This window comes from Castor canadensis, chromosome 7 (genome assembly GCF_047511655.1).
Source record: "Castor canadensis chromosome 7, mCasCan1.hap1v2, whole genome shotgun sequence".
In the NCBI taxonomy this organism is placed as follows: Eukaryota; Metazoa; Chordata; class Mammalia; order Rodentia; family Castoridae; genus Castor; species Castor canadensis.
This window is the reverse complement of record NC_133392.1, coordinates 66,635,465-66,655,122: the sequence shown is the minus strand read 5'-3', so window position 1 is coordinate 66,655,122 and position 19,658 is coordinate 66,635,465. Positions and strand designations below refer to the sequence as shown.

The 19,658-nt window shown below is 40.6% G+C and overlaps 1 protein-coding gene across 38 annotated transcripts in view; it reads left to right on the top strand.

The window, feature by feature from the left end:
• Window positions 1-19,658, top strand: part of Kcnma1 (potassium calcium-activated channel subfamily M alpha 1) — a 718,079-nt gene that overhangs the window by 396,296 nt on the left and 302,125 nt on the right. For all 38 annotated transcript variants that reach the window (XM_074079232.1, XM_074079231.1, XM_074079236.1 and 35 more), the window contains exons 4-5: window positions 11,650-11,743; window positions 12,577-12,688. In XM_074079232.1, coding sequence (XP_073935333.1) covers window positions 11,650-11,743; window positions 12,577-12,688 — 206 coding nt within the window. The remainder of the gene's footprint in view (window positions 1-11,649; window positions 11,744-12,576; window positions 12,689-19,658) is intronic.

Here is a 19,658-nt window from a genome sequence, read left to right as displayed (position 1 = left end):
CTCTTGTTAGGGTTGTGCTAGCAAAGACTAATGACAAGAAATTTATAAGTTAGTTATCTCTTTACCAAGCAGTAACTTACCCAATGACCATCCTATAGCCTTCCCAAATTGGTGTGGATGCCTAAAGTAACCAGTTTTCCCATCATCTCTCACCTTTCTGAACAATGTTTTCTAGTTTGATTTTCCTTAGATCTAATAAATATGTAGACCTCTTAAGCTAAATGACCTGGGAAACACAATAATTTATCTTTCTCACAGTTTATTGTGTTCAGGAATGCCATTAGTTCAACTGTCAAAGATATAAAAGATGATAGCACTATACAGGAGTATTATAGTCATTGAATTATGTTGAATAATCACAATTACTAATCAATAATGCTGAATGCATTACTTTGATTAGTAATTGTGATTATTTTCTTCCATCGTTGAAATATATTTCTGGCCACAAGACTGTCTAATGACTTTCTGTAAGTGTGCTTTTCTTTCTTCCTTTTTTTTTTTTTTTTTTATTAAACAGGTGTATTTTTTTCTTTCTTCCTTGGTCCCAGAATGTACTTTTGTAAAACCTAATTGTCATGATCTGTTCTCTTACTTGATCTCCTTATATTTCAAATAAATAGACACTTTTCATTTTGGACCTATTGGCTGTAAATTGAGAAAGTGGAAAGATGGGGCTCTGACAATCGTAGCATAGGAGTGAAAATTCCTGATGATACTGGCTTGTCAGAGCCTTTTAGACTAAAACTGTGCACTTAAGCAGACAGGGTAAAACAAGACTCAAGGCTTCTTATCTTATTTTTCCTTGAGAATTGTGATTTTCTCACATCTTAGGGGCTTAGTCAATTTAAGCTCTCTTTATCCTAAAGATAGGATATGTTCTATTAAACATATCCTGCTCACCCTATTGAAGTGGACTTTGCTTAGAATTTCCTAACATGTTCTTTTGGTAACCAGTAAAGAGATCCTTTGAGTGGGAACATTTTCCTTTCTGAAAGGAGCTTAGATGAAATTAGAGTACAGACCTGTGCAGGCAGGTGATTCTGACCGGCATGTTGAAATGCTCTGCCTTACAAGAGCTTTCATCTGGTGCTTTGCTAAAGGAAACATCTGATTCTCTTTGTGAGGTTCTTCAGAAAAGAGACTGATTCCTCCTTCTCAGAAAAATACAGAGCATTCTGATACAGTGTGAGGATTTCTGAAGGGCAACAGAGAATGAGGATAAGTGGATCCATTCATAAAGACAAAGGAGGAAATCCTAAGAAATTAGCTTCCTAAGGGTATCCTAGGTCCTTACAGACATGTTTTTACAATGATGGGGAAAACAACCTTAGAGAGAAAGCAAAGATGTGGCAATAGAAGTAAAAAGACAATCTGCAGGAGGAAGCAAGGAAAAAGAAACTTTGCCCTGGCAAGCATATGATTCACAAAATCCTTTTCTAAATTTGGACCTGAAAGTCAGGTGAACACCATTGATATGGTGGCAAGAGTTACTATTTCTGTGGGATGAACAGGACAAAATGAATTTAGATAAGTAGATGATTTCCAATGCTAGACAGAAGCAAAAGGGAAAGAAAAACAATGAAGAGAAAAAATACTCCAGGAGCTAAGAAGTTATTTTCATAAAGTAGTTAAAAGGAAATTAAAAGAATATACACTTGGAGATCTAATTGTATGGTCATAGGGTTTAGCAAGTCATTACCATACCCCCCAGTAGTGAGGATGATTTGTTTCTGAAGATAACTTGTCACATCTGACTTCCCATGGTGGTGTTAGTCTCTGCTGCGCAGGTTGCTTTATGACATTCCTAAGAAATGACTCCTGCCTTGTGGTCAGTAGATTCATGACTACTAATCAGCAACATCTCATACTGTCCTTTTTGGCTGTGAGGCTTCTGGGCTCTCATGAAAACTCCTAAATAGGAATACTTACCAACTGTCCATGCCTCAGCTGAAAGCCAAAGACAGAGCTAAGACACAGCTACTTTATTTCCTTGTGCAATGAGGGTATAATTGTTTTCTGTGCTAGATGTCAGAAAGACTTGTACCAGGTCTCTACCCTGGGTTTTTAAAAAATATCCTCAACAAAAACAAAAAGCAACCTCAGGATGTCAGAAACAAAGCTATCATAATTACCTGTTAGCATCACATATAAATCATGTGTGACTTTTAGCAAATCAGTGTCTTTGTGCTATATGTTGTGTAACATTGTTTCCTCATTCTTCAAAGCAAAGCAGCAGATAAAGGGAACAACTGTTTCTTTAAGTAATTATCACACACACACACACACACACACACACACACACACACACACACACACCATACTCTCAGGCTTCCTGACAAGCAGGTCTCAGCATTGGCCCTCTTTGTTAATGGACCTTGAACAGATTGCTTGATTCAGGGTTGAAGCTTACATGAGTTTCTTATGCTGGTGACTGAATGTTGGAGCTTATCAAAGAGAATAGGAAAGAAATGTGTGCCACATACTTCTCAATATCCCTATCTAATGAGATGGGCAGTCTGGACCTGGGCCAGAACCCAGCCTGGGTGTGGAGTTGGTACTTTTGGCTTCTCCATTCTAAATCCTTGCAAGTATGACAATAGCAAGGTGGCATTGCCAGAGTCGGTCTACCCAGGTATATGAGAATTTTGTCAAGGGCAGGAAGGCAGACAAGGGAAGAGAACATAGGGATAGCTAAGAAGGGAACCAGGAAATGCTCCAAAAGTCAAAGATCAATATCTGGAGAAGAAGGTGTACACAGAAGAACTTTGATTCTGCACACAATAATAGCTCAAAGAAGTCCCACAATGACATGAGACTGTTATGAAGAATGAATTCCAAACCACTTGCTCAGCCTCGCCCTGATGGCCAGCCTCTAGGAAACTGAGGCTCATGCTTTTCCTTCGCAGCCCCTGCTATTCTGTGTGCAATTACAAGAGCCTCTCATTTGGGAAGACTTGGTGCCTAAGTTCCTTGAAACTGTGCCCCACATTGCTTCCTTCATAAATGGTGACACCAGGCCATTGCCCCCCCCAAATGCCTATGAGCTGACAATTGGTTATTACTGGTTAGAGATGATTGTTTATGGGTCTCTTAATACATGTGTATCTAGAAAAGAGCCATCAGAGGCAGAAGGCAGCGATTGGCTGAATCCTCTATTTTTGCCCAGGTCCAAGTCTCTGCAGAAGTGAGAGGAGAATGGTCCCAGGGCTCAGGATAACACCCCACCACGTGCTGGGCTTTGAATATGAGTCCCCAACTCTCCATTCCATCCTGAGACTTTTTCTCTGGTCCCTTTCTGCATTTCCAGTCACTTCACCCAGGCCACTCCATAGTATGTATGGGCCTAGGTTGAGGTGGTGGGGGTGGGAGGAAAGCACATATTTGTGCTGCAGGGTTTGGACATACATGTGTACATGCATGTACATGCCCACCTGCAAGACACACTCTGCACTTATACGTGGCTCATTGACCTGACTTTGAGGCGTTTCCATTTGTTCTCTGGTATATGTATGAGTGCATATACATTTAGTATTATTTGAATCATCTACTCCCTTCACTCCACTAGATATAGGTGACTTTAATAAAGGGGAGATGGCAAGCACTGGTGGAACTAGGGGAAGGGGTGAGTAAGAATGGATTCATTGTTATTCCTCAGACAATTTGGTGAAAACTAAATCAAGCAGCACTTGTTTGGCAAGGCTCTGTTTTATGTAACAGCTTAACTCTGATTTATTACATAAAAGTTGTTGGCAAATACGAGCATTAATTCTACTCTGGTAACAACTGTGATTGAAATAATTGTAGTCTGTAGACAAGCCAGAGAAAATCAGTATTAGTGGGTAAGTTGTCTTGGACATTACTCCAAGATTCCAACAGTGAAGAAATACATATAGAAGTAGAATTGGAAGATGTGTTTAGAAGATGTGTCACTGGTTCACCCCTCCTCCTCTTCTTCAGACCAACTGTAAGCACTAGGGCAAATGAAGCTCTCCTCTCTGCTAAAGACCTGGGAGATAGAATGCTCATCCTGCCGTGGCCACTCAGTAAAGTGACTCATGGCTTTCTTTGTGAAGAAATTTTGGTTAACTATTTATCATTTATGATACAGGGAAAATATAGTTTTCTCTGTGTTTCTTTAATATTACCCAAAATTAACACTCTAATACACAGACTCATACCAGATGTTAGTGAAATCTCCAATCAAGAGCTTACTATACTTCCTATTGGGCATTTGAATTACATTAGAATACCTGATGAGGATGTAATGAAGCAGCTATAAATGAAAAAAATCAAGTATAGAAACTAATAAATCTATCAGTTTTCATTCATTTGGATCATTACCTTTTGGGGGCATTTTCTAAAAATAGTTATCACTATCATCACTACTGGTTGGTTTTAAACACAGCTATTACTAATTGAGTATTTAGTCATCTGATTTCATCTTTACAGAAGTCTCTTAAATTTATATCTGTATCTTCAGTTTACATGTAAGAAAAACCAAGCCTTGGAGAGTCAAATTGTTTGCTCAAGATAATACAGCTAATTAGTGTGATACACATGGAATTTTAATTCATCCACTGGAATCCCAAATTACCCAACTGCTGGTTGTTGTTGAGGTTTACTTGTAATGCCCACATTTTGCTTTTGATTTGGGTACATTAGTGGATTAAGCAAAAAGATAGAGAATGAAGATGAAAGGGGGGAATCTAAGCACAGATAAGATAGTAAAATCTTCTTGAAAGAAAACTTAGAAGAGTTTCATAAGAAAATGGCAGGTATTTCACCACCTGAGTTTTGTGAAAACAAATTACCTGTGTGTTTCATTGAGAAGTCCAGTGGGTGAGGAAGTGATGTGTTTTGTTCTCTTCCTCAGCAATCTTTGTCATTTTCTTTGTTTCCTAGAAGAATGCCTCATTGTTAGGACTAATTACTCAGGTAGACATCCCATGCCACACAATGACTCTGAAGTCTATTGCGATCATTATTCCATTATTCACCGTATTTCTCCAGGTTCAAGACTATAGAGCAATACAGATTCCAAAGAGCAGTGAAGGTTTATATGCTCACTAGTACTCCAATTCATTTGAACACAGTTATAATGATGCATATGTTTATGACTATTGGATCCCATCTCATCGTCTGAGCAGAGGCTTAATTAGAAGCTGCTGTCAGAAAGATTAATAGACCTATTGATACAAACCATAACTGAGGACTTCCCGACAAAGCTATTTAACCAGTAAGCTTGGGATCATGATAGATCTATACCATAAAGTAGTACAAAGTATTTTCTGTTCACACTAGAACCATTGCAATGTCTAAGAAAAGCATTTTAAGATTAAACAAGGAGCCTATTTTGATGTAATTATCATTAGTATCAATTAATCATTGAACACAAACCTACCTGTCAAGGATAGCAATTTAGAAGACATCTACCCCAAGATGTTCTGGGACAAAGTCATGTTTGTCAACAGAAGAGACTTAATTCTGTTTGGTAGCAGTAATAAAAACTATACAACTTATTGACTGTATGTTCCACCCCATGTAAACATTAAAAGAACCAACATTTGAAAAATAAACTCTTAATTACACAGCTGATATGTTTAAGATGGCGTTTCTGAGAAAAGCAAAAAGATGCAAAGCTTTAAACTTGGACCCATTTAGGACCTGAGCAAGTTCCAGGGTGCTGTCCAGTTTAGGAGACAATGAGACAATGTTCTATATAAAGATTGTTGCTATCTCATTGATGTAATTCACATCGAGTCCATTATTGTTATCAGCTTGCAAGGTATTTTTCAGAGACCTAAAGTCATACAAATAATAATAGCATTGACTTTTAGTTTGGGGTCCATTGCAAAGACTTATCTCCCTTTCAAAGTTTGTATCAATATATTGGTTAGCTAGGTGCTTTTAATTCTATTCAGTAAGCAGGTAAACTGAGACTGTTAGTCTACCCAATACAACCAGATATTACCAGGAATACTTCAAGTCACTTAGATCTATCTAATCCTTCTTGGATGTAGGTAAGTTCCACAGAATTCATGTCTATATGATGTCACCTTTTCTCTATTTTGATTGGGTGGAATGGGGTACAAATCTTACTACCTGTCTAGTCCATAATTAAGAGTGTTCAAATGATATAAATATGACCAGCTTTCACTATGTTCATCCTTGTTGTAGAATAAGAATGTGAGGAAAAATTGGAACACTTTGAGGTTTATCCATCAATCAGCAGTTGGATAACTAGGAGCTATTCCTATGTAAGTGGGAGAACCGCCCCTTCTCAGTGATTGCGCTGGAACAGAGTCTCAGGGAGGACTTGTGGGGAGATTAATCCCCCATATGACCATTTTTACAGAGCAAGGTTAGACACAGTGTGCATAGTTCAACTCCCTCTGAACTTTCTCAGACAACCCCACAAATGCATGTTTTATTTGGGGAAATATGACCCTCTCTATCCATCAGATCACCTGGTTTTTGCATGAACTACTTGGGAAGCTCTGTAGGTAGTAGACAACTGAATGAGGCAATTTTGAATTCCAATGCTATAGAAATTCAGACAGGAATGATCAGTAAGGGCACAAGTCTTTTACTAAGTCAGACCTTTAGGTTGGCCTTGAAGTCTGCCTGAGGTTGGAACAATGGTGAGAAGAGCACTTGAAGAGGGTACAACAAAATTATAGATTTAAAACTGGGAATATGTGGGTCCCATTCATGAAGTAATGAAGGCACCAACTCATGGCAGCAAAAGATTTGCATTGAAGCACAGTAGCAGATAAAGTGGGCGGTGTTAAGTTTTGGAGGTTCTTCACAGCCAGGCTCAGAGTTGATGCTGAGGCAAGAGGAGCCATGATGCTGCACGAATGACATCTTTTAATTAAATTAATCTGGCAACACTGCAGAAGCGAGATGAGGAGAAAAGCCTGCAACCACTAAGGTTATTGAATTGATTCATGTCTGCAGTGCTGCCGTGGGCCTGAACTCTAGTGGTCCAAAATCCTGGTGGGAATTGAGAGGGCTCCATTCAATTTAAAAAGGGACAATCCACAAGAATGAGGAGAATTTGAATGTTGGACTTTATTTCACAAAGTGCTATTTTGGTCCTCAGCCAGTACCTTCCCTCTTACACCATCTTGAGTGTTTGTTGTTGTCGTTGTGTTCCTAAGTTGCTTAACATTTCTTTATCTGTTAGAAATCACCATCCCTAGAACCCCTCCCCATCTAGACTCCATCCTTTTTCCTTTTAATCTAGAAGTGAAAATGTGCTCACCAGGTACTCTCTGATTGTTAATTGGAACGTCCACTGGCGAAAGCTTGCACAGTGGCATTGTAATTACTTCCCTGTAGCTTTTTAGTTTTTCCCCCCTTGTTCATATCTGAAACTGAAAATATCTATTCAACCCCTTAATCTCAGCAATTAGTTAAGTGGTATGCAGCTGGTTACCTGGGGCACACTCAAATTATTAATCATCTCTGTTCAGGTCTGGATGAGAATCTTCTTAAACAGTGACACCTGCAATTAGTGCAGAGTTGCAAGAAAATTCTTCAGAAGTAGTGATTCTCAAAGTGAGGTCCCCAGATAAACAGCATAGGCATCATTTGGGAAATTGTTAAGAAAACAAATTCCACTCCAGACCTACTAAGTCAGAAATTCTGGGGGTGAGGAGCCTAAAAAGTTTTTAACAAGCCCTTCAAGTGCATGACAAAGTTTGACAACTACTGTCCTGGAGAAATATCTGTACAGGGTTGGGCAGCCAGATGTAGGGAGGATACCAGGTATCCCAGGGATACCAGGGAAGTGGAGAGGCTGAGATGGACCAGTACCTCCCTCTTGGAGATGATGTAGACATCCAGAGGAAGTACTTGCTAGCAGGGAGGTTTGCCCTTTGAAAGAAAACCTGGGTCAGCCCTGACTTGCCTTGTGTTTTGGAAAGACGAGTTTCAAAGTCTTCAGGAAGGTCCCTCTGTTAGCTCTTCCTGCTCAAGGTCCTCTACTGGAAATTATATTATTACATAGATGAAGAGAGAGTTGCATTTTCCACATTAGATGAGTCTCATTTTCCTCTATAGAGATGTCTTTATACTGAGGATATAGTTTCTTGATGGTCAAAGGGAAAAAAGGAATCTGTATTTCAACCTCTATCCTACACTGACCATTTACCCCATAATATGGAACTCTTCATTGAGGTTCTTTTGAAGGTCCTCAATCTTAGAATCTTGGTCAAAACACTAAATTTGCCTGAGGTTTTAGCATCACACCTGATTTGTGGATTATGGAAGCCTCGGATGAATAGTCTATCAGCTACCAGGTATCATATATCCTCTAATTATTAGGTCATTAATTAACCAAGGATAAATTAGTAGTTTGCTACTACCAAAGTCAGAACTAGTCTTTCTTTTCATTCTTAAAAAACCACTTTTTCTTCCCTTTTGGTAGCATGCACTCACCTTAATAAAGCCTTTTCTGGTGTGGGCAGGCTGTATTAGAATGTAATCAAAATTTAAGTGAATAACCAGAGTCATTTTCTTTTGTAGTTTGAACTAAAAGTACCATTTCCTTACTAGCTCTTCAAACTTGTGTGTATCTACACAAGGAAACTCGCCTGCTTTATTCAAGAAGAAAGAAGAGTTTACATTTCATTCTCCTTCTGCAATGAACATTAACCATTATGATAAATTCTTGGGGAGAAAAATAAATCCTGATTGGCCAACCTTTAGGTTGTTGACTTATGTATTCTCTTTTTAAAAGATCAATGAATTTCTCCATGGGTTATTTCCATTTGTGAGTGAAATAATGGGACTTTGGAAGCTCCACTGTGGGTCTCTGATGTGTGAGTGCACGTACTATAGGCACTTGGAAGATTTATCTCACAGGGGATCCTGGTAAACATTTCTGTTGCCATTTGTAAAACTAGGCAGGGCATTGTTCCTGGGGCTTCTGTGGTAAGTAGGTAAGAGGGAAATAAAATACCTTCCCTGATCTATCTGGTCCTATCTGAGTCCACAGGCCTTGCTCTGTTTTGTCCCAGATTTTCTCACTTCCTACCTTCCTCCACCCCCAGCGCTGATCATATATCAGGGTAAGCTCACATTGCCTGTGAGCTTCAGCCACGGGAACAGCCACCCAACCTGGCAGCATAATTTACTTCTTCTTTTTTTTTCTTTCAGTTCAATGTCTAGGACTCAAGGAATGAAAATGAGATGATGATTAAGTCAGTTCTAAATTTTTGAGAAAACTGCAGGAGTAAAGTTCTATTATGTTTTCCATGTTGTTTTCTGCAAAGTAGGAGTGTTTCAACACAGTGTCCTCTGGCTCTGTGCCCTTTCAGTGCTGCCTTTGGGTATGGACAATATAGAGGGACAGCAGAAATGACTGGGAAGACCGGGAACAATGAGAAGAAGTTGCTACAGCCTGATTGCTTTTTTAAATATCTCTTTCCATTCATGTTGGTCCAAAATATTTCTCAGTGACATTGAGCTATCATCTTTCTCCCCACTATTCCATTCTCTACCACAGCCCACCCAAAACCCTTCAATCAGATACAGTCCAAGGATACCACCAAATTAACCTACAGAGGCATGAAATTAAAGCGGCTGAGAACTCATGAAATCCTCCAAATGCCACCAATAACTCCATGAGTATCTACTGTGAGGGCAGTAGTAAAATTTCTGCTTGGCCTTGGTGAACTGATAGTGGGTTTTCCATGATTGACTGGGAACCGAAGTTTTCTCTCTGTCCCCTTGACAGTGTGGAAATCAATTTGAATGAATACAAATTTATAATGTAGAAGCTAAGTCCCTGCTAGCACAAGTGAGCATGTGAGTGTGATATTTACCTACAGACCTCTCTGTCCTCGCTTACTTGTTCTTTTACACACACAAACACACACTCTTTTATTCTTCAGTGGCTCCCATAATACAGAGATGCATTGTTTTGTCAAGGTCTTTCCCTTGTAACTGTAAGTGACTAGGAACTCTGATATCTGTCTACCCTGTGGATAGATACCATGGCCTGAGAATTGCAGACATTAACTCTGGGCCTGAATTTTCCCTTTTTCATTTTGATGCTCTCAGGCAGAGAGCAGTGGGAGGCTGTGATAGCTAGCTTCTTTTGCTCCTGTTTCCCTTTTCCATTGGACTAACCCAATTCCATACTGTCCTTGCTCCCATTTTCCTTACCTTAGTGAGAACCCAGAAAAGAACTGTTTTCAGTATTGTTTGTTCAGTCTGCTTATTTTGTAAATGCAAGTGTAGGTTACTCTTCATGCTTGTCTGGAGTTTTTACCACATATTGGTGGTTTGGGTGATGACAAGGGGTATGTTTGACTTGTAATCGAGATGAAGAATGGAGAAAGCCAGTGCATGTAACATGATCGGAGGATCCCACAGACTGACTTACCATGCCTCTAAGTGGGCCCCGCATTCTTGGACTGCAGAGATTCTTGCCTGTTGAACAGCCAAGCATTGTCCTTACAGAAGTACAACTATACTAACTGGTATTGCATACAACGATTTCCAAAGACGTGTTACTGGGAATTCCTCATCTTATACTTCTCAAGCTAGCTTTCAGCTGGAGAGAGAGGTCCATGTTGCTTCCCATCTGGGGAAAGCATTTTATTTTCCCCATATTCCCTGCCTTTCTGTAACCTCACCTTCTTTCTGTTCCTGGCCTGGGTGCTACCTACCATTCGCTTGCTGATAACAGTACACTATGAATTTTCATTCGCAGCTTTGAGATGTTTATGAGGCTTTCCTACTTCCTACCCAGCCCAGTCCTTGGGACTTTTCACATACAGATTCTCTGATCAGTTTGCTACCAGAAAGCACAGAGAAGCCATGTACCAGTTTGTATAGTCGTACCCTTTGGAGCTGCCTACTCCTGAACAAAGTAGAGTGTGCTGGGGGTGTGCATTGGCTGCTTGACACACACACAAAGCCAATTAACTTGCATGCCAAAAAAAAAAATTAACCCTTAGAGTACGGCTTCAACACTTTGGCTTAATGGTCTTGAATTCTATCAGTTGGGCAGTGCTTCCCTCCCTAGATCAGAGTGTCACACAGAAAGTCCATACCTAGTCTAGCCAGAACATCAGCCAGGATCCTCTCCTCCATGGCTTTCTTGAGAGGCTCCTGGTTCCTCTATTTATTAATCCACTAATAGTTTTTATAAGATCCAAACATGCCATTTTGTTCAATGTAAAATGGGCTCCACTTCCAATATACTGGAGGTCACAAGGGACTGCTTTTTAGCCTTGGTATGTGTCCTCTTAGAGAAGGAAGTCAGTTCTTTAAGGGTTAATATGAAATCAAGGAATTTGATGGTCTCTCCTGCTTGTCCTTCCTTCAAGGTGTCTGCATGATCCTCTTTAGATTCTTGGTTCAACTGTTGAATGATGAGAAAATAAATGTACATATGTAATTACACCCCCCAAAACTCCAAAAGCAAGTAAAAGAACAAAACACTGAATGGTTGAATGGAAAGCCCCTTGGCAATGCTTGCTTGATGATCATAGAGGTTATAGAAAGACCAAATGTTTTATTTGATGAACATTCATTTCATCCTCTACCCATATACCAACATTTCTCACCATTGTGGAAATTGTGATGATGTTTTTCATTTACCTCTTGCTTTTTCTTCTTCCTGTCTAATAGCCCAATAGAATCCTGCCAGAATTTCTACAAAGATTTCACATTACAGATCGACATGGCTTTCAACGTGTTCTTCCTTCTCTACTTTGGCTTGCGGGTAAGTTTGGCAACGTCACTTTAGTACCGCAATGGAATGTGCAAATCTTAAACCCAAGAATAAAGAATACCCCATGCACATCTGCTCTCACAGGTGAGGTGAAGGCCAACCTTTCCATGATAGGTTTAACATACCTGCATTCTGATTTTCAGTCTGTGAGAGAGCTCCTTCTTTAGCTAAGCATTTTTTGGAATACATGTTAATTAATTTTGTTTCAAGAGAGACAAACAGAGATTGCAATGATGATGATACTTCCATTGGCCCAACTGTTTCTCATTCCTCTGTTCAAATGTTGTTTCCTTAAAAATAAAATTAAAAAATCTCTTTAGTTGTGAAAATCATTTTCAGCAGGGCTCACTCAACTTGGAGAGCAGTTGTGAGGGTGTATCAGAACATTGGACTGGTAGAATTTGGGGCTAGGAGGATTTATACTAGACCTTGCTGTACAAGGGTATTGTATAAAATCTGAGTTACAGAGATGGGTGTGTGTGTGATGCATATGTATGTGCTTTATTTACAATTATATTAAAGAGGCTAATGAAGGTAAGATTACTTAACCTTCTCCTTGAGGTTCTTTGGTTGGAAACCACAGAAAAATACATTGTCTGGTCTTTTTCCAAGGCTAACATAGCATATAATAATGCTCACAAAAAGACAATGTAATCACAAAATAAGTACATGATCGGTATAGAAGAACATATGAGAAGATCAGAACATCTTTTTCCAGGTCTCCACAGAAACCCCAAATTTACCCTTTGGCAAAAGAATGTAGATTGAATGCCAGCACCATGCTTCTCATTTTTTTTCTTTTTCTTATTTTTTCTTTTCCCCAGTTTATTGCAGCCAATGACAAGCTGTGGTTCTGGCTGGAAGTGAACTCTGTAGTAGATTTCTTCACGGTCCCTCCTGTGTTTGTGTCTGTGTACTTAAACAGAAGTTGGCTTGGTAAGTCATCCCCTTACTTTCTTCTTAACTGATTCCTGAGCTGTGGCTGAGATACAGACTAGAGTAGATCAGGGGACTGGACTGTCCCCATACAAAGAAAATTTTGTGTATTAAGTTTGAGTGGCTAGCCTTCGAGTTTTAGAAGTTAGTGGTAAGGGTTCTCTTTGGGGCAGCAGCCCAGAAAGACCTACCATACTGCTTCAGGTATTGCAGTTTTATCGTTGCTGAAGCCCTAGGATCATCACTGTCACAGCCAGGACTTCTATGTTCATGATTTTGTCACTTTTCATTTAGGAGCTCAGAGTCAGGGTTGGTTAAAGAGGCTGGTGGGAGGAAGGCCAACTTTCAGAGTGACTGGTTTAGATGCCCCAGAAGGCCTGTCTGCCAGAGTTAGCTTCTGTCTCCCTATTAGTTTTATGCATGGTCTATTTATAGTTACAAGTTCCTTTGTGAGGCAAGACAAGGTGAACCTTCCCAAGTCACCTCTCTCACTACAGGAGACTGAGCTCCCTGGGTAGGGGAGAGACTTTACTGGTGCTATGCTCAGCTGGTCAGTCACTTTCTATCTCTGTTTAAGAGGTCACTTCCCGTATCTGCTCAAGAAGTCACTTCCCATGTCAGAACTAGGACAATTAGTCGGGAAAAGTAACTTGCTGACAGGATGGTCATGGCAGCCACAAGCTTCGAGTGACTGCTTCAGATTTCACTTGCTGCATTGCTTAAGTTTTTAATTAGAGTGGAAGTGTTTCTACTTTCATGGTGTCTACTAAGGAAGAAGAGAGGCTGAAATAGGACTTGAGAGCTATTTTGGATTCATTCTCTCTTTACTTTTAGGATCTTTTTTTTGGCTGAATTTTTCTCCAAAGCAACATATATGTATTGTAATTAGTGAAACTGTTAGATAAATAAAGTAACAACCATTTCCTCTTTTCATTCCTTATGGATTTTGTCCTGAGATGCCCAATGTTAAAAGACTTCCACATCTCTCTTTCATGCTCATTCCAGCACACACACATACACACACACACACACACACACACACACACACACACTCACCTACACATGGATTAGCACATGTAATAGCATTTTAGAGACGGTGGTGCTTGCATACAAAATTGTATCAGGTACTCACATTACGCTGCAGTTTGGCTTTTCTTCCAAATACATGATATGCACATCCCTTCAGCTCTGTAGTAATTCACTTTATAAAATGTTATGAAAGTTGTGTAAAATTTCATTATTTGTATCACAGTATACATAGCCATAAACTTAATGGTGATCCACCTGAATGTTTTCTTTTTCTTTTTTGTCATTATAAGCAATGTTTTAATAAGCACCCTCATCCGTGTACAATTCTATTTCTACATATAGTTCCACATTCCTAGAGAATAAATTACTAAGTCAAAGAATATGTGTATTTTATTTTGTAGATAGTGGTGGATAACCTTCCAAAAATGTGTCACAATGTACTTCTATTAGCAATACATTTTGATGTTTGTGGTAGCACTGTGAATTCATTGCATATCATTTAGTATTAAAAACATCTTAAATATATAGTGTAAGTGGTAATCACATGTACTTGTGCGCATATATGTGTGCCCATAACTCTATAAGGATCTCGTTTTCTGTTTGGTTTCTCACTAGAATTATATTCGCTTGCTGAATGGAGAAGTTTTCATCCACGGTCTAGGTGCACCCACTTGGATTGGGTTTTCTAGTCAATGTGATAAGGGCCACATACAAATCCAAGATATGTCCTCAGTGTCACCTACATATGCCTGGGGGCCAAGGGTGCCAGCTGATTCAGCTTGGATGTTAACTGGTTTTGTGACTTGGAGAACTTCATTTTCTTCACTCAGCCTTGGATTGTTCAGAAGAAAAATAAAATGTGGTTTCAGTCATCACTAAGGTACTTTCAGCTCAGAAAGTCTTTAAAACTAGAGTCGTTAGTGAGAGGTTTGGGATCTAGGTTGTTGAAGAGGACTAGGAAGTTAGTGGGATTAACTGAGTCAGTTATGGATGAGTTTTTAACTGGGGCATTTAAAAAATAAACTGTTGCTCAAAATTCAAACATACACCTTTATCTACACATATGTATATATACACACTTAAACACACACACACACACACACATACACACACACTAGATAGACAGGGAAAGCAGTAGAAAGGAAGGAATCTGCTTTTTTTAATGGCTGCACTCTTAAGTATTCTGTGTACTTGAACAGCCTCTTTGCTTTTCTGGAACCTCAGTTTTCCCATCTGATAAAGGGGGATTTAGGACTAAATTTCCATCCATGATGCTCACTTCATAACTCTGATTTTTGTGGTGGATGTCCATTCTCTCTTGGTCCCCTGTGCTCTGGATGGTCAAGGAGGCCCATGCTTGTGACTGTAGTAGAAACATTCTCTGCCAAAGTGAGTAGATTTCACCCCAAGTAAAGTGTGGAACTGAGTTTTCTTGTTGCTAGATAAGTGTTTCCCACGGTGTCTTGGTGTCAGGACTACTTGGATGGTTTTGAATCCATGGCCTTTTTGTGAGCGGTTTAATCCTGATTTGGGGAGGCATGTTCTGATCTAGTGAAAAATCTGTTGGTGCAAATAAAAAATGAGGGGGGGAGAAAAGAATAGAAAAGGAAATTTATCAGGTTCAACTGCATTTCTAATGACATACATCTTTGCATCAACTGTGGTTGCTCTTCAAAAGAAAGATGCTCTAAAATGTGCTTCAATTTGTTGAACAATATTTACTGAGAACCTACTATGTGCCAGGCATTATTCTAGGTGATTGGGAAGCAATAGTGAAGAAAACAGAGTCCTGCCTTCTTACAATGAAGCAGAGGGAGGGACCGGAAACTACAGACCTAATAAATAAGTAAATGTAGTATGTTAGGAAGTATCAGTGCTATTGAAACCAAAACATATACCAATGACCTTTCTGGGCCATGAAATAACAACAGCAATAAAAACAGCCTCTCTGTTCTTGTGGGAGAAAATGCCTTTCATGAAATGTGTTTGGTTCTTTGATAACTAACGTTGGGTGGGATACCAAACTGATCTTCCTGTTACAAAGATGGTTCTGTACAATGGTATTTCCAGGTTTCTCTGTCAGATGTAGTACATGGGTTATTACATTGTGAAATGATTGTTATACCAATGATCTGTCAGAGAACAAATGAACATTCCCAGGAGATCTGGCTTACAAAGGAGAAGGAATAATCCCACTAAATGGGCACATTTTGGGTATTCCTGCTCTCCTAGAAACTTTTGAGGCACCATGGGGAATAAAGATCAGAGTCAAAGCTGGCCCTGACCTTTCCTGGTACACAATCCACACTGTATTTGATTTCTTGTCATCAAGTAGGGCTGCGTGTTATGAGGTACAGAATACATGTAATTAGTTGCATGTATCATATTAACACATTTGATGATGTATTTGCATTCAGTTTCACTTGGTGTTGGGCACTCTCCTGAGCACCCCAGCTACATCACCTCAATCTTCAGAGCAAACCTCTGAGGTAGGAATTGTTATTTAGCCCATTCCCAGATGAGGCAACTGGGGCTCAGAAAGGTGAGCTCTTGGTCCAAGGTCACACAGCCTGGGAGTTGTGGAAGACCAGTTTACCCAAGATATGGTCTGACTTTATGTCCATACCCTTATTCTGCTCTTTGGCCTCTGTTTTTACCATTGGAGGATTTGGAATGTTGAGGACTGGGTTGGGAATGACTGAGTCAGTTTTGCTACTTAGTGTGGCATCCTTCTGTGTCTTCTTACTTACAGAGGGCTTCACTTAAGGCACTACAGGAGGAGAAGAGATCCTATTTAAGAACAAACATTCTCTCCAGGAATGGTGGCTCGTGCCTATAATCCCAGTACTTGGAAGGCTGAGGCAGGGAGATAGTTCTAGGCCAGCCTGGGATAGTATAATCCTATCTCAAACAAACAAATAAGCAAACATTCCAATGTCTTTGCCATTTCCAGAAATGTCACAGAACGAGAGAAGAGCTAGTATAGTAACCACCAAGTCCCAGTAACATTTGCAGCTTAGGGACCAGGCTTGCTGCACCTGAGAGAGACCAGGGGCTTCCATTTGCTCTCCATTAACAGAGAGAAATGGATGAGAGTTGAGTTCTGGGCTGGTCCAACTCAATTCACTTTGCCTCACCCACTTGCCATTGGGTCCCTTTGAGCAAAATCACTTTACCTGTCTCAGGCTCAATTTGTTCTCAGTGTCATCCCTTGAAAAATGGGGATATTGCTAGCAGCCACCTCATAGGGTCACTGTGGGGCTGTAATAAGGCAATACCAGTAATGAATGCAGCCCATGCATAGCACGAGCTTAGCAGGCGCAGGACACAACTAGCCCCGGCCCCCTTCCTAACTTGCCTACATAGTTTAAAGCACCAGAGAAGACAAACCAGAATGGAACCAAAAATAAGACAGTGGGATGTGAGGCCATCCGCATCACAGGCAGCAAGTCACTGCTTATTTTACTTCTTGTTCCCACACACTGGCTTATTCATTGCTGTTTCCCTTACAAAATCCTCATCCTACCCTACTAAAATAAATGCGCCTTGAAATGAGAGATGGGTCTTATTTTGAGACTTGAATAACATGCTCTGGGAGAGAACTCGTCTGTCTGTCTTGGTCTTTTGGGAACTCTATCCTCAGAGGAGGCAACCCATTGTTTGTTTGAACGTTATTGTTAAGGTCTGTCTTGTATGGTGAGATGAATAAAGCAAGGAAAACTGCCACTTGCTGGCCAGTTACCTAACCATTTCTTAATTGTTTTTTATTGTTTTGGATCTGGGGCTTGAACCCATGCTAGACACGTGCCCTACCGCTAAGCTATACCTTCAGCCCTGTGTAACCCATTTTTATGGAGCACCCATTTTATGGAGGACTAAGTGTACTTAGTCCTGAGATAAAAGGTTAAATAGACTTGGTCACCCTGTTTCCGAGCCGTACAAGATTTCTAACAGATTTCATCTCTTCTGTCTAACTGATGAAATCCAGATAGGGTCAGGGTCACAGTCCCCAGAACCATATGTGGGAAATTATAAGGCTGATTCTGTCTATATCAGATCTGGTCTTAGACCTTAAAACCTTCAGCAAACTCTGTCAGAAAATAGAAAACTCTGCTAAAAAAATAGAAAAATGAGTTAGTGCCCAGTCATAAGGCAATTAAAATGATTTAGGGTATCTGCTTATAAATATATGCCCCAGCGGTACTTTTTTTGTGTCACAAGGTGATAAAAACAAGATTGTAAAAAAAAAAAAAAAAAGAGTACAGGTCCTTAAAAACAACAACAAAATGACAAAACATAGTTCCTGTTTGAGACTATGGTTTCAATCTTGTTTTCGAACCGAAATAAACACACATGCAGTGACAGCAGGTAAAACTACCCGCCATATAATTAAGTCTGAAATTGTGAGGTACTGGCAGAAAGGCCGTGGGAGTTCAGAGGAGAGAGAGCTCACGTGGGTGGAGGCACTGGAGAGGCCCCTACGGGAGGACAAGGTGCAGCTGAGGTTTGCAGTGCAGGGAGAAGACAGCAGAGGGATGGAAGCGAAAGTTTCTTAGTGGAGAGATGGCTGCCACGCGTGCCAGGTGGCTGATACCCACAGGTGATAATGTCATCTTAGATAAGAAGTTAGCCTTTCTCATGCCCAACATTCCACTTACCACCCTGGAAGATGCCTGTATTCGTTTTCTAGGCTGCAGTAACTGCCCACAACACTGCACCTTAACACAACACAGATCTGCACGTTGGAAGGCTAGGATAAAGATCTCTCCAGGGCTGGGCTCCTTTCTGGAGGCTGTAGGGAAGATGCCATTTCCTTGCCTTTTTCCATTTTCTAGAGGCCACTGCAGTCCTGGCTCATGGCACCTTTCTCCATCATCTCCACTGTCTTGCCAGGACAGTGGACAAGTCTTCACCTGGCATCATCTGATCTCGCTTTCTGTTGTCTCCCCTCTCTGTCTCTCCTTTTGCCTTCCTTTTCTACTTTTAAGGACCCTTATGATTACAGTGTCCCACCTGGATACCAGAATAACTTCCCTAACTCAGGGTCAGCTAATTGGCAACCTGAAGATGTGTCTGCTGGCTTGGTTGTCCCTTGCCATGTAACTTGTCATATTCACAGATTCTGGAGGTTAACATGGACATCACTGGGAGACCATTGTTCTGCCTGGCAGTAGTGGTATTATTATTTCCATTCTACCAAATGTGAACCTGAGGCTTGGAGAGGTTAAAGCATTTGCCCAAAGTCCCAGATCCTGGGACAGTTCAAGCTGGGATCTGTATTGCTGTTCAGTTTTGCCAGAGGTCGTTCAGGGCTCAGCAGGCACTCAGGGCCCTCCAAGGCCTTCCTTCTTTGTAATAGTCTAGCCAGGGTGGTCTTTATGTTGTCATTTGCTTGTTTTTGTTTTGTTTTGTTTTTGATACAGGGTCTTTCTGTGTAGCCCAGGCTGGCCTTGAACTCGTCGTGATCCTCCTGACTTAGCTTCCTGATCACAGGGAAGTGGTGGGAGATCACAGGCAGATGCCACCAAGCTCAGGTTATTCAGCTTGTTTTGAGAGGAAACACTTGTGGAGATCCTCATTGGAGCCTGAGACCCTCCTCCACCTCTAGTGTAGTGATTTTGTTGTTGTTGTTGTTGTTGTTGTTACTAGACAGACTTTCCTATTATTCCCTAAGGGGCACCTCCTGTAGGGCTCCCCTAACTGAGGGGAACATCTTGGCCTGTGTGTCCCTACATCAAAGCTCTCTTTCTTCAGGAATGCTTTCTTGCTTCTTCGGGGTTTACCGAAGAGCAGAGTTTTCCCCAAATTGGGAAAAGTCACGATGGCATGCTATCATTTTGCTGAGGCAAGCGTGTATGGGGTCAGGACACTACTTCCTCCCTTTAGTGGCTGCCCTCCCAGGTGCTCTGCTGAAGTCTCACGCATCTCCCTGTTGTAACCT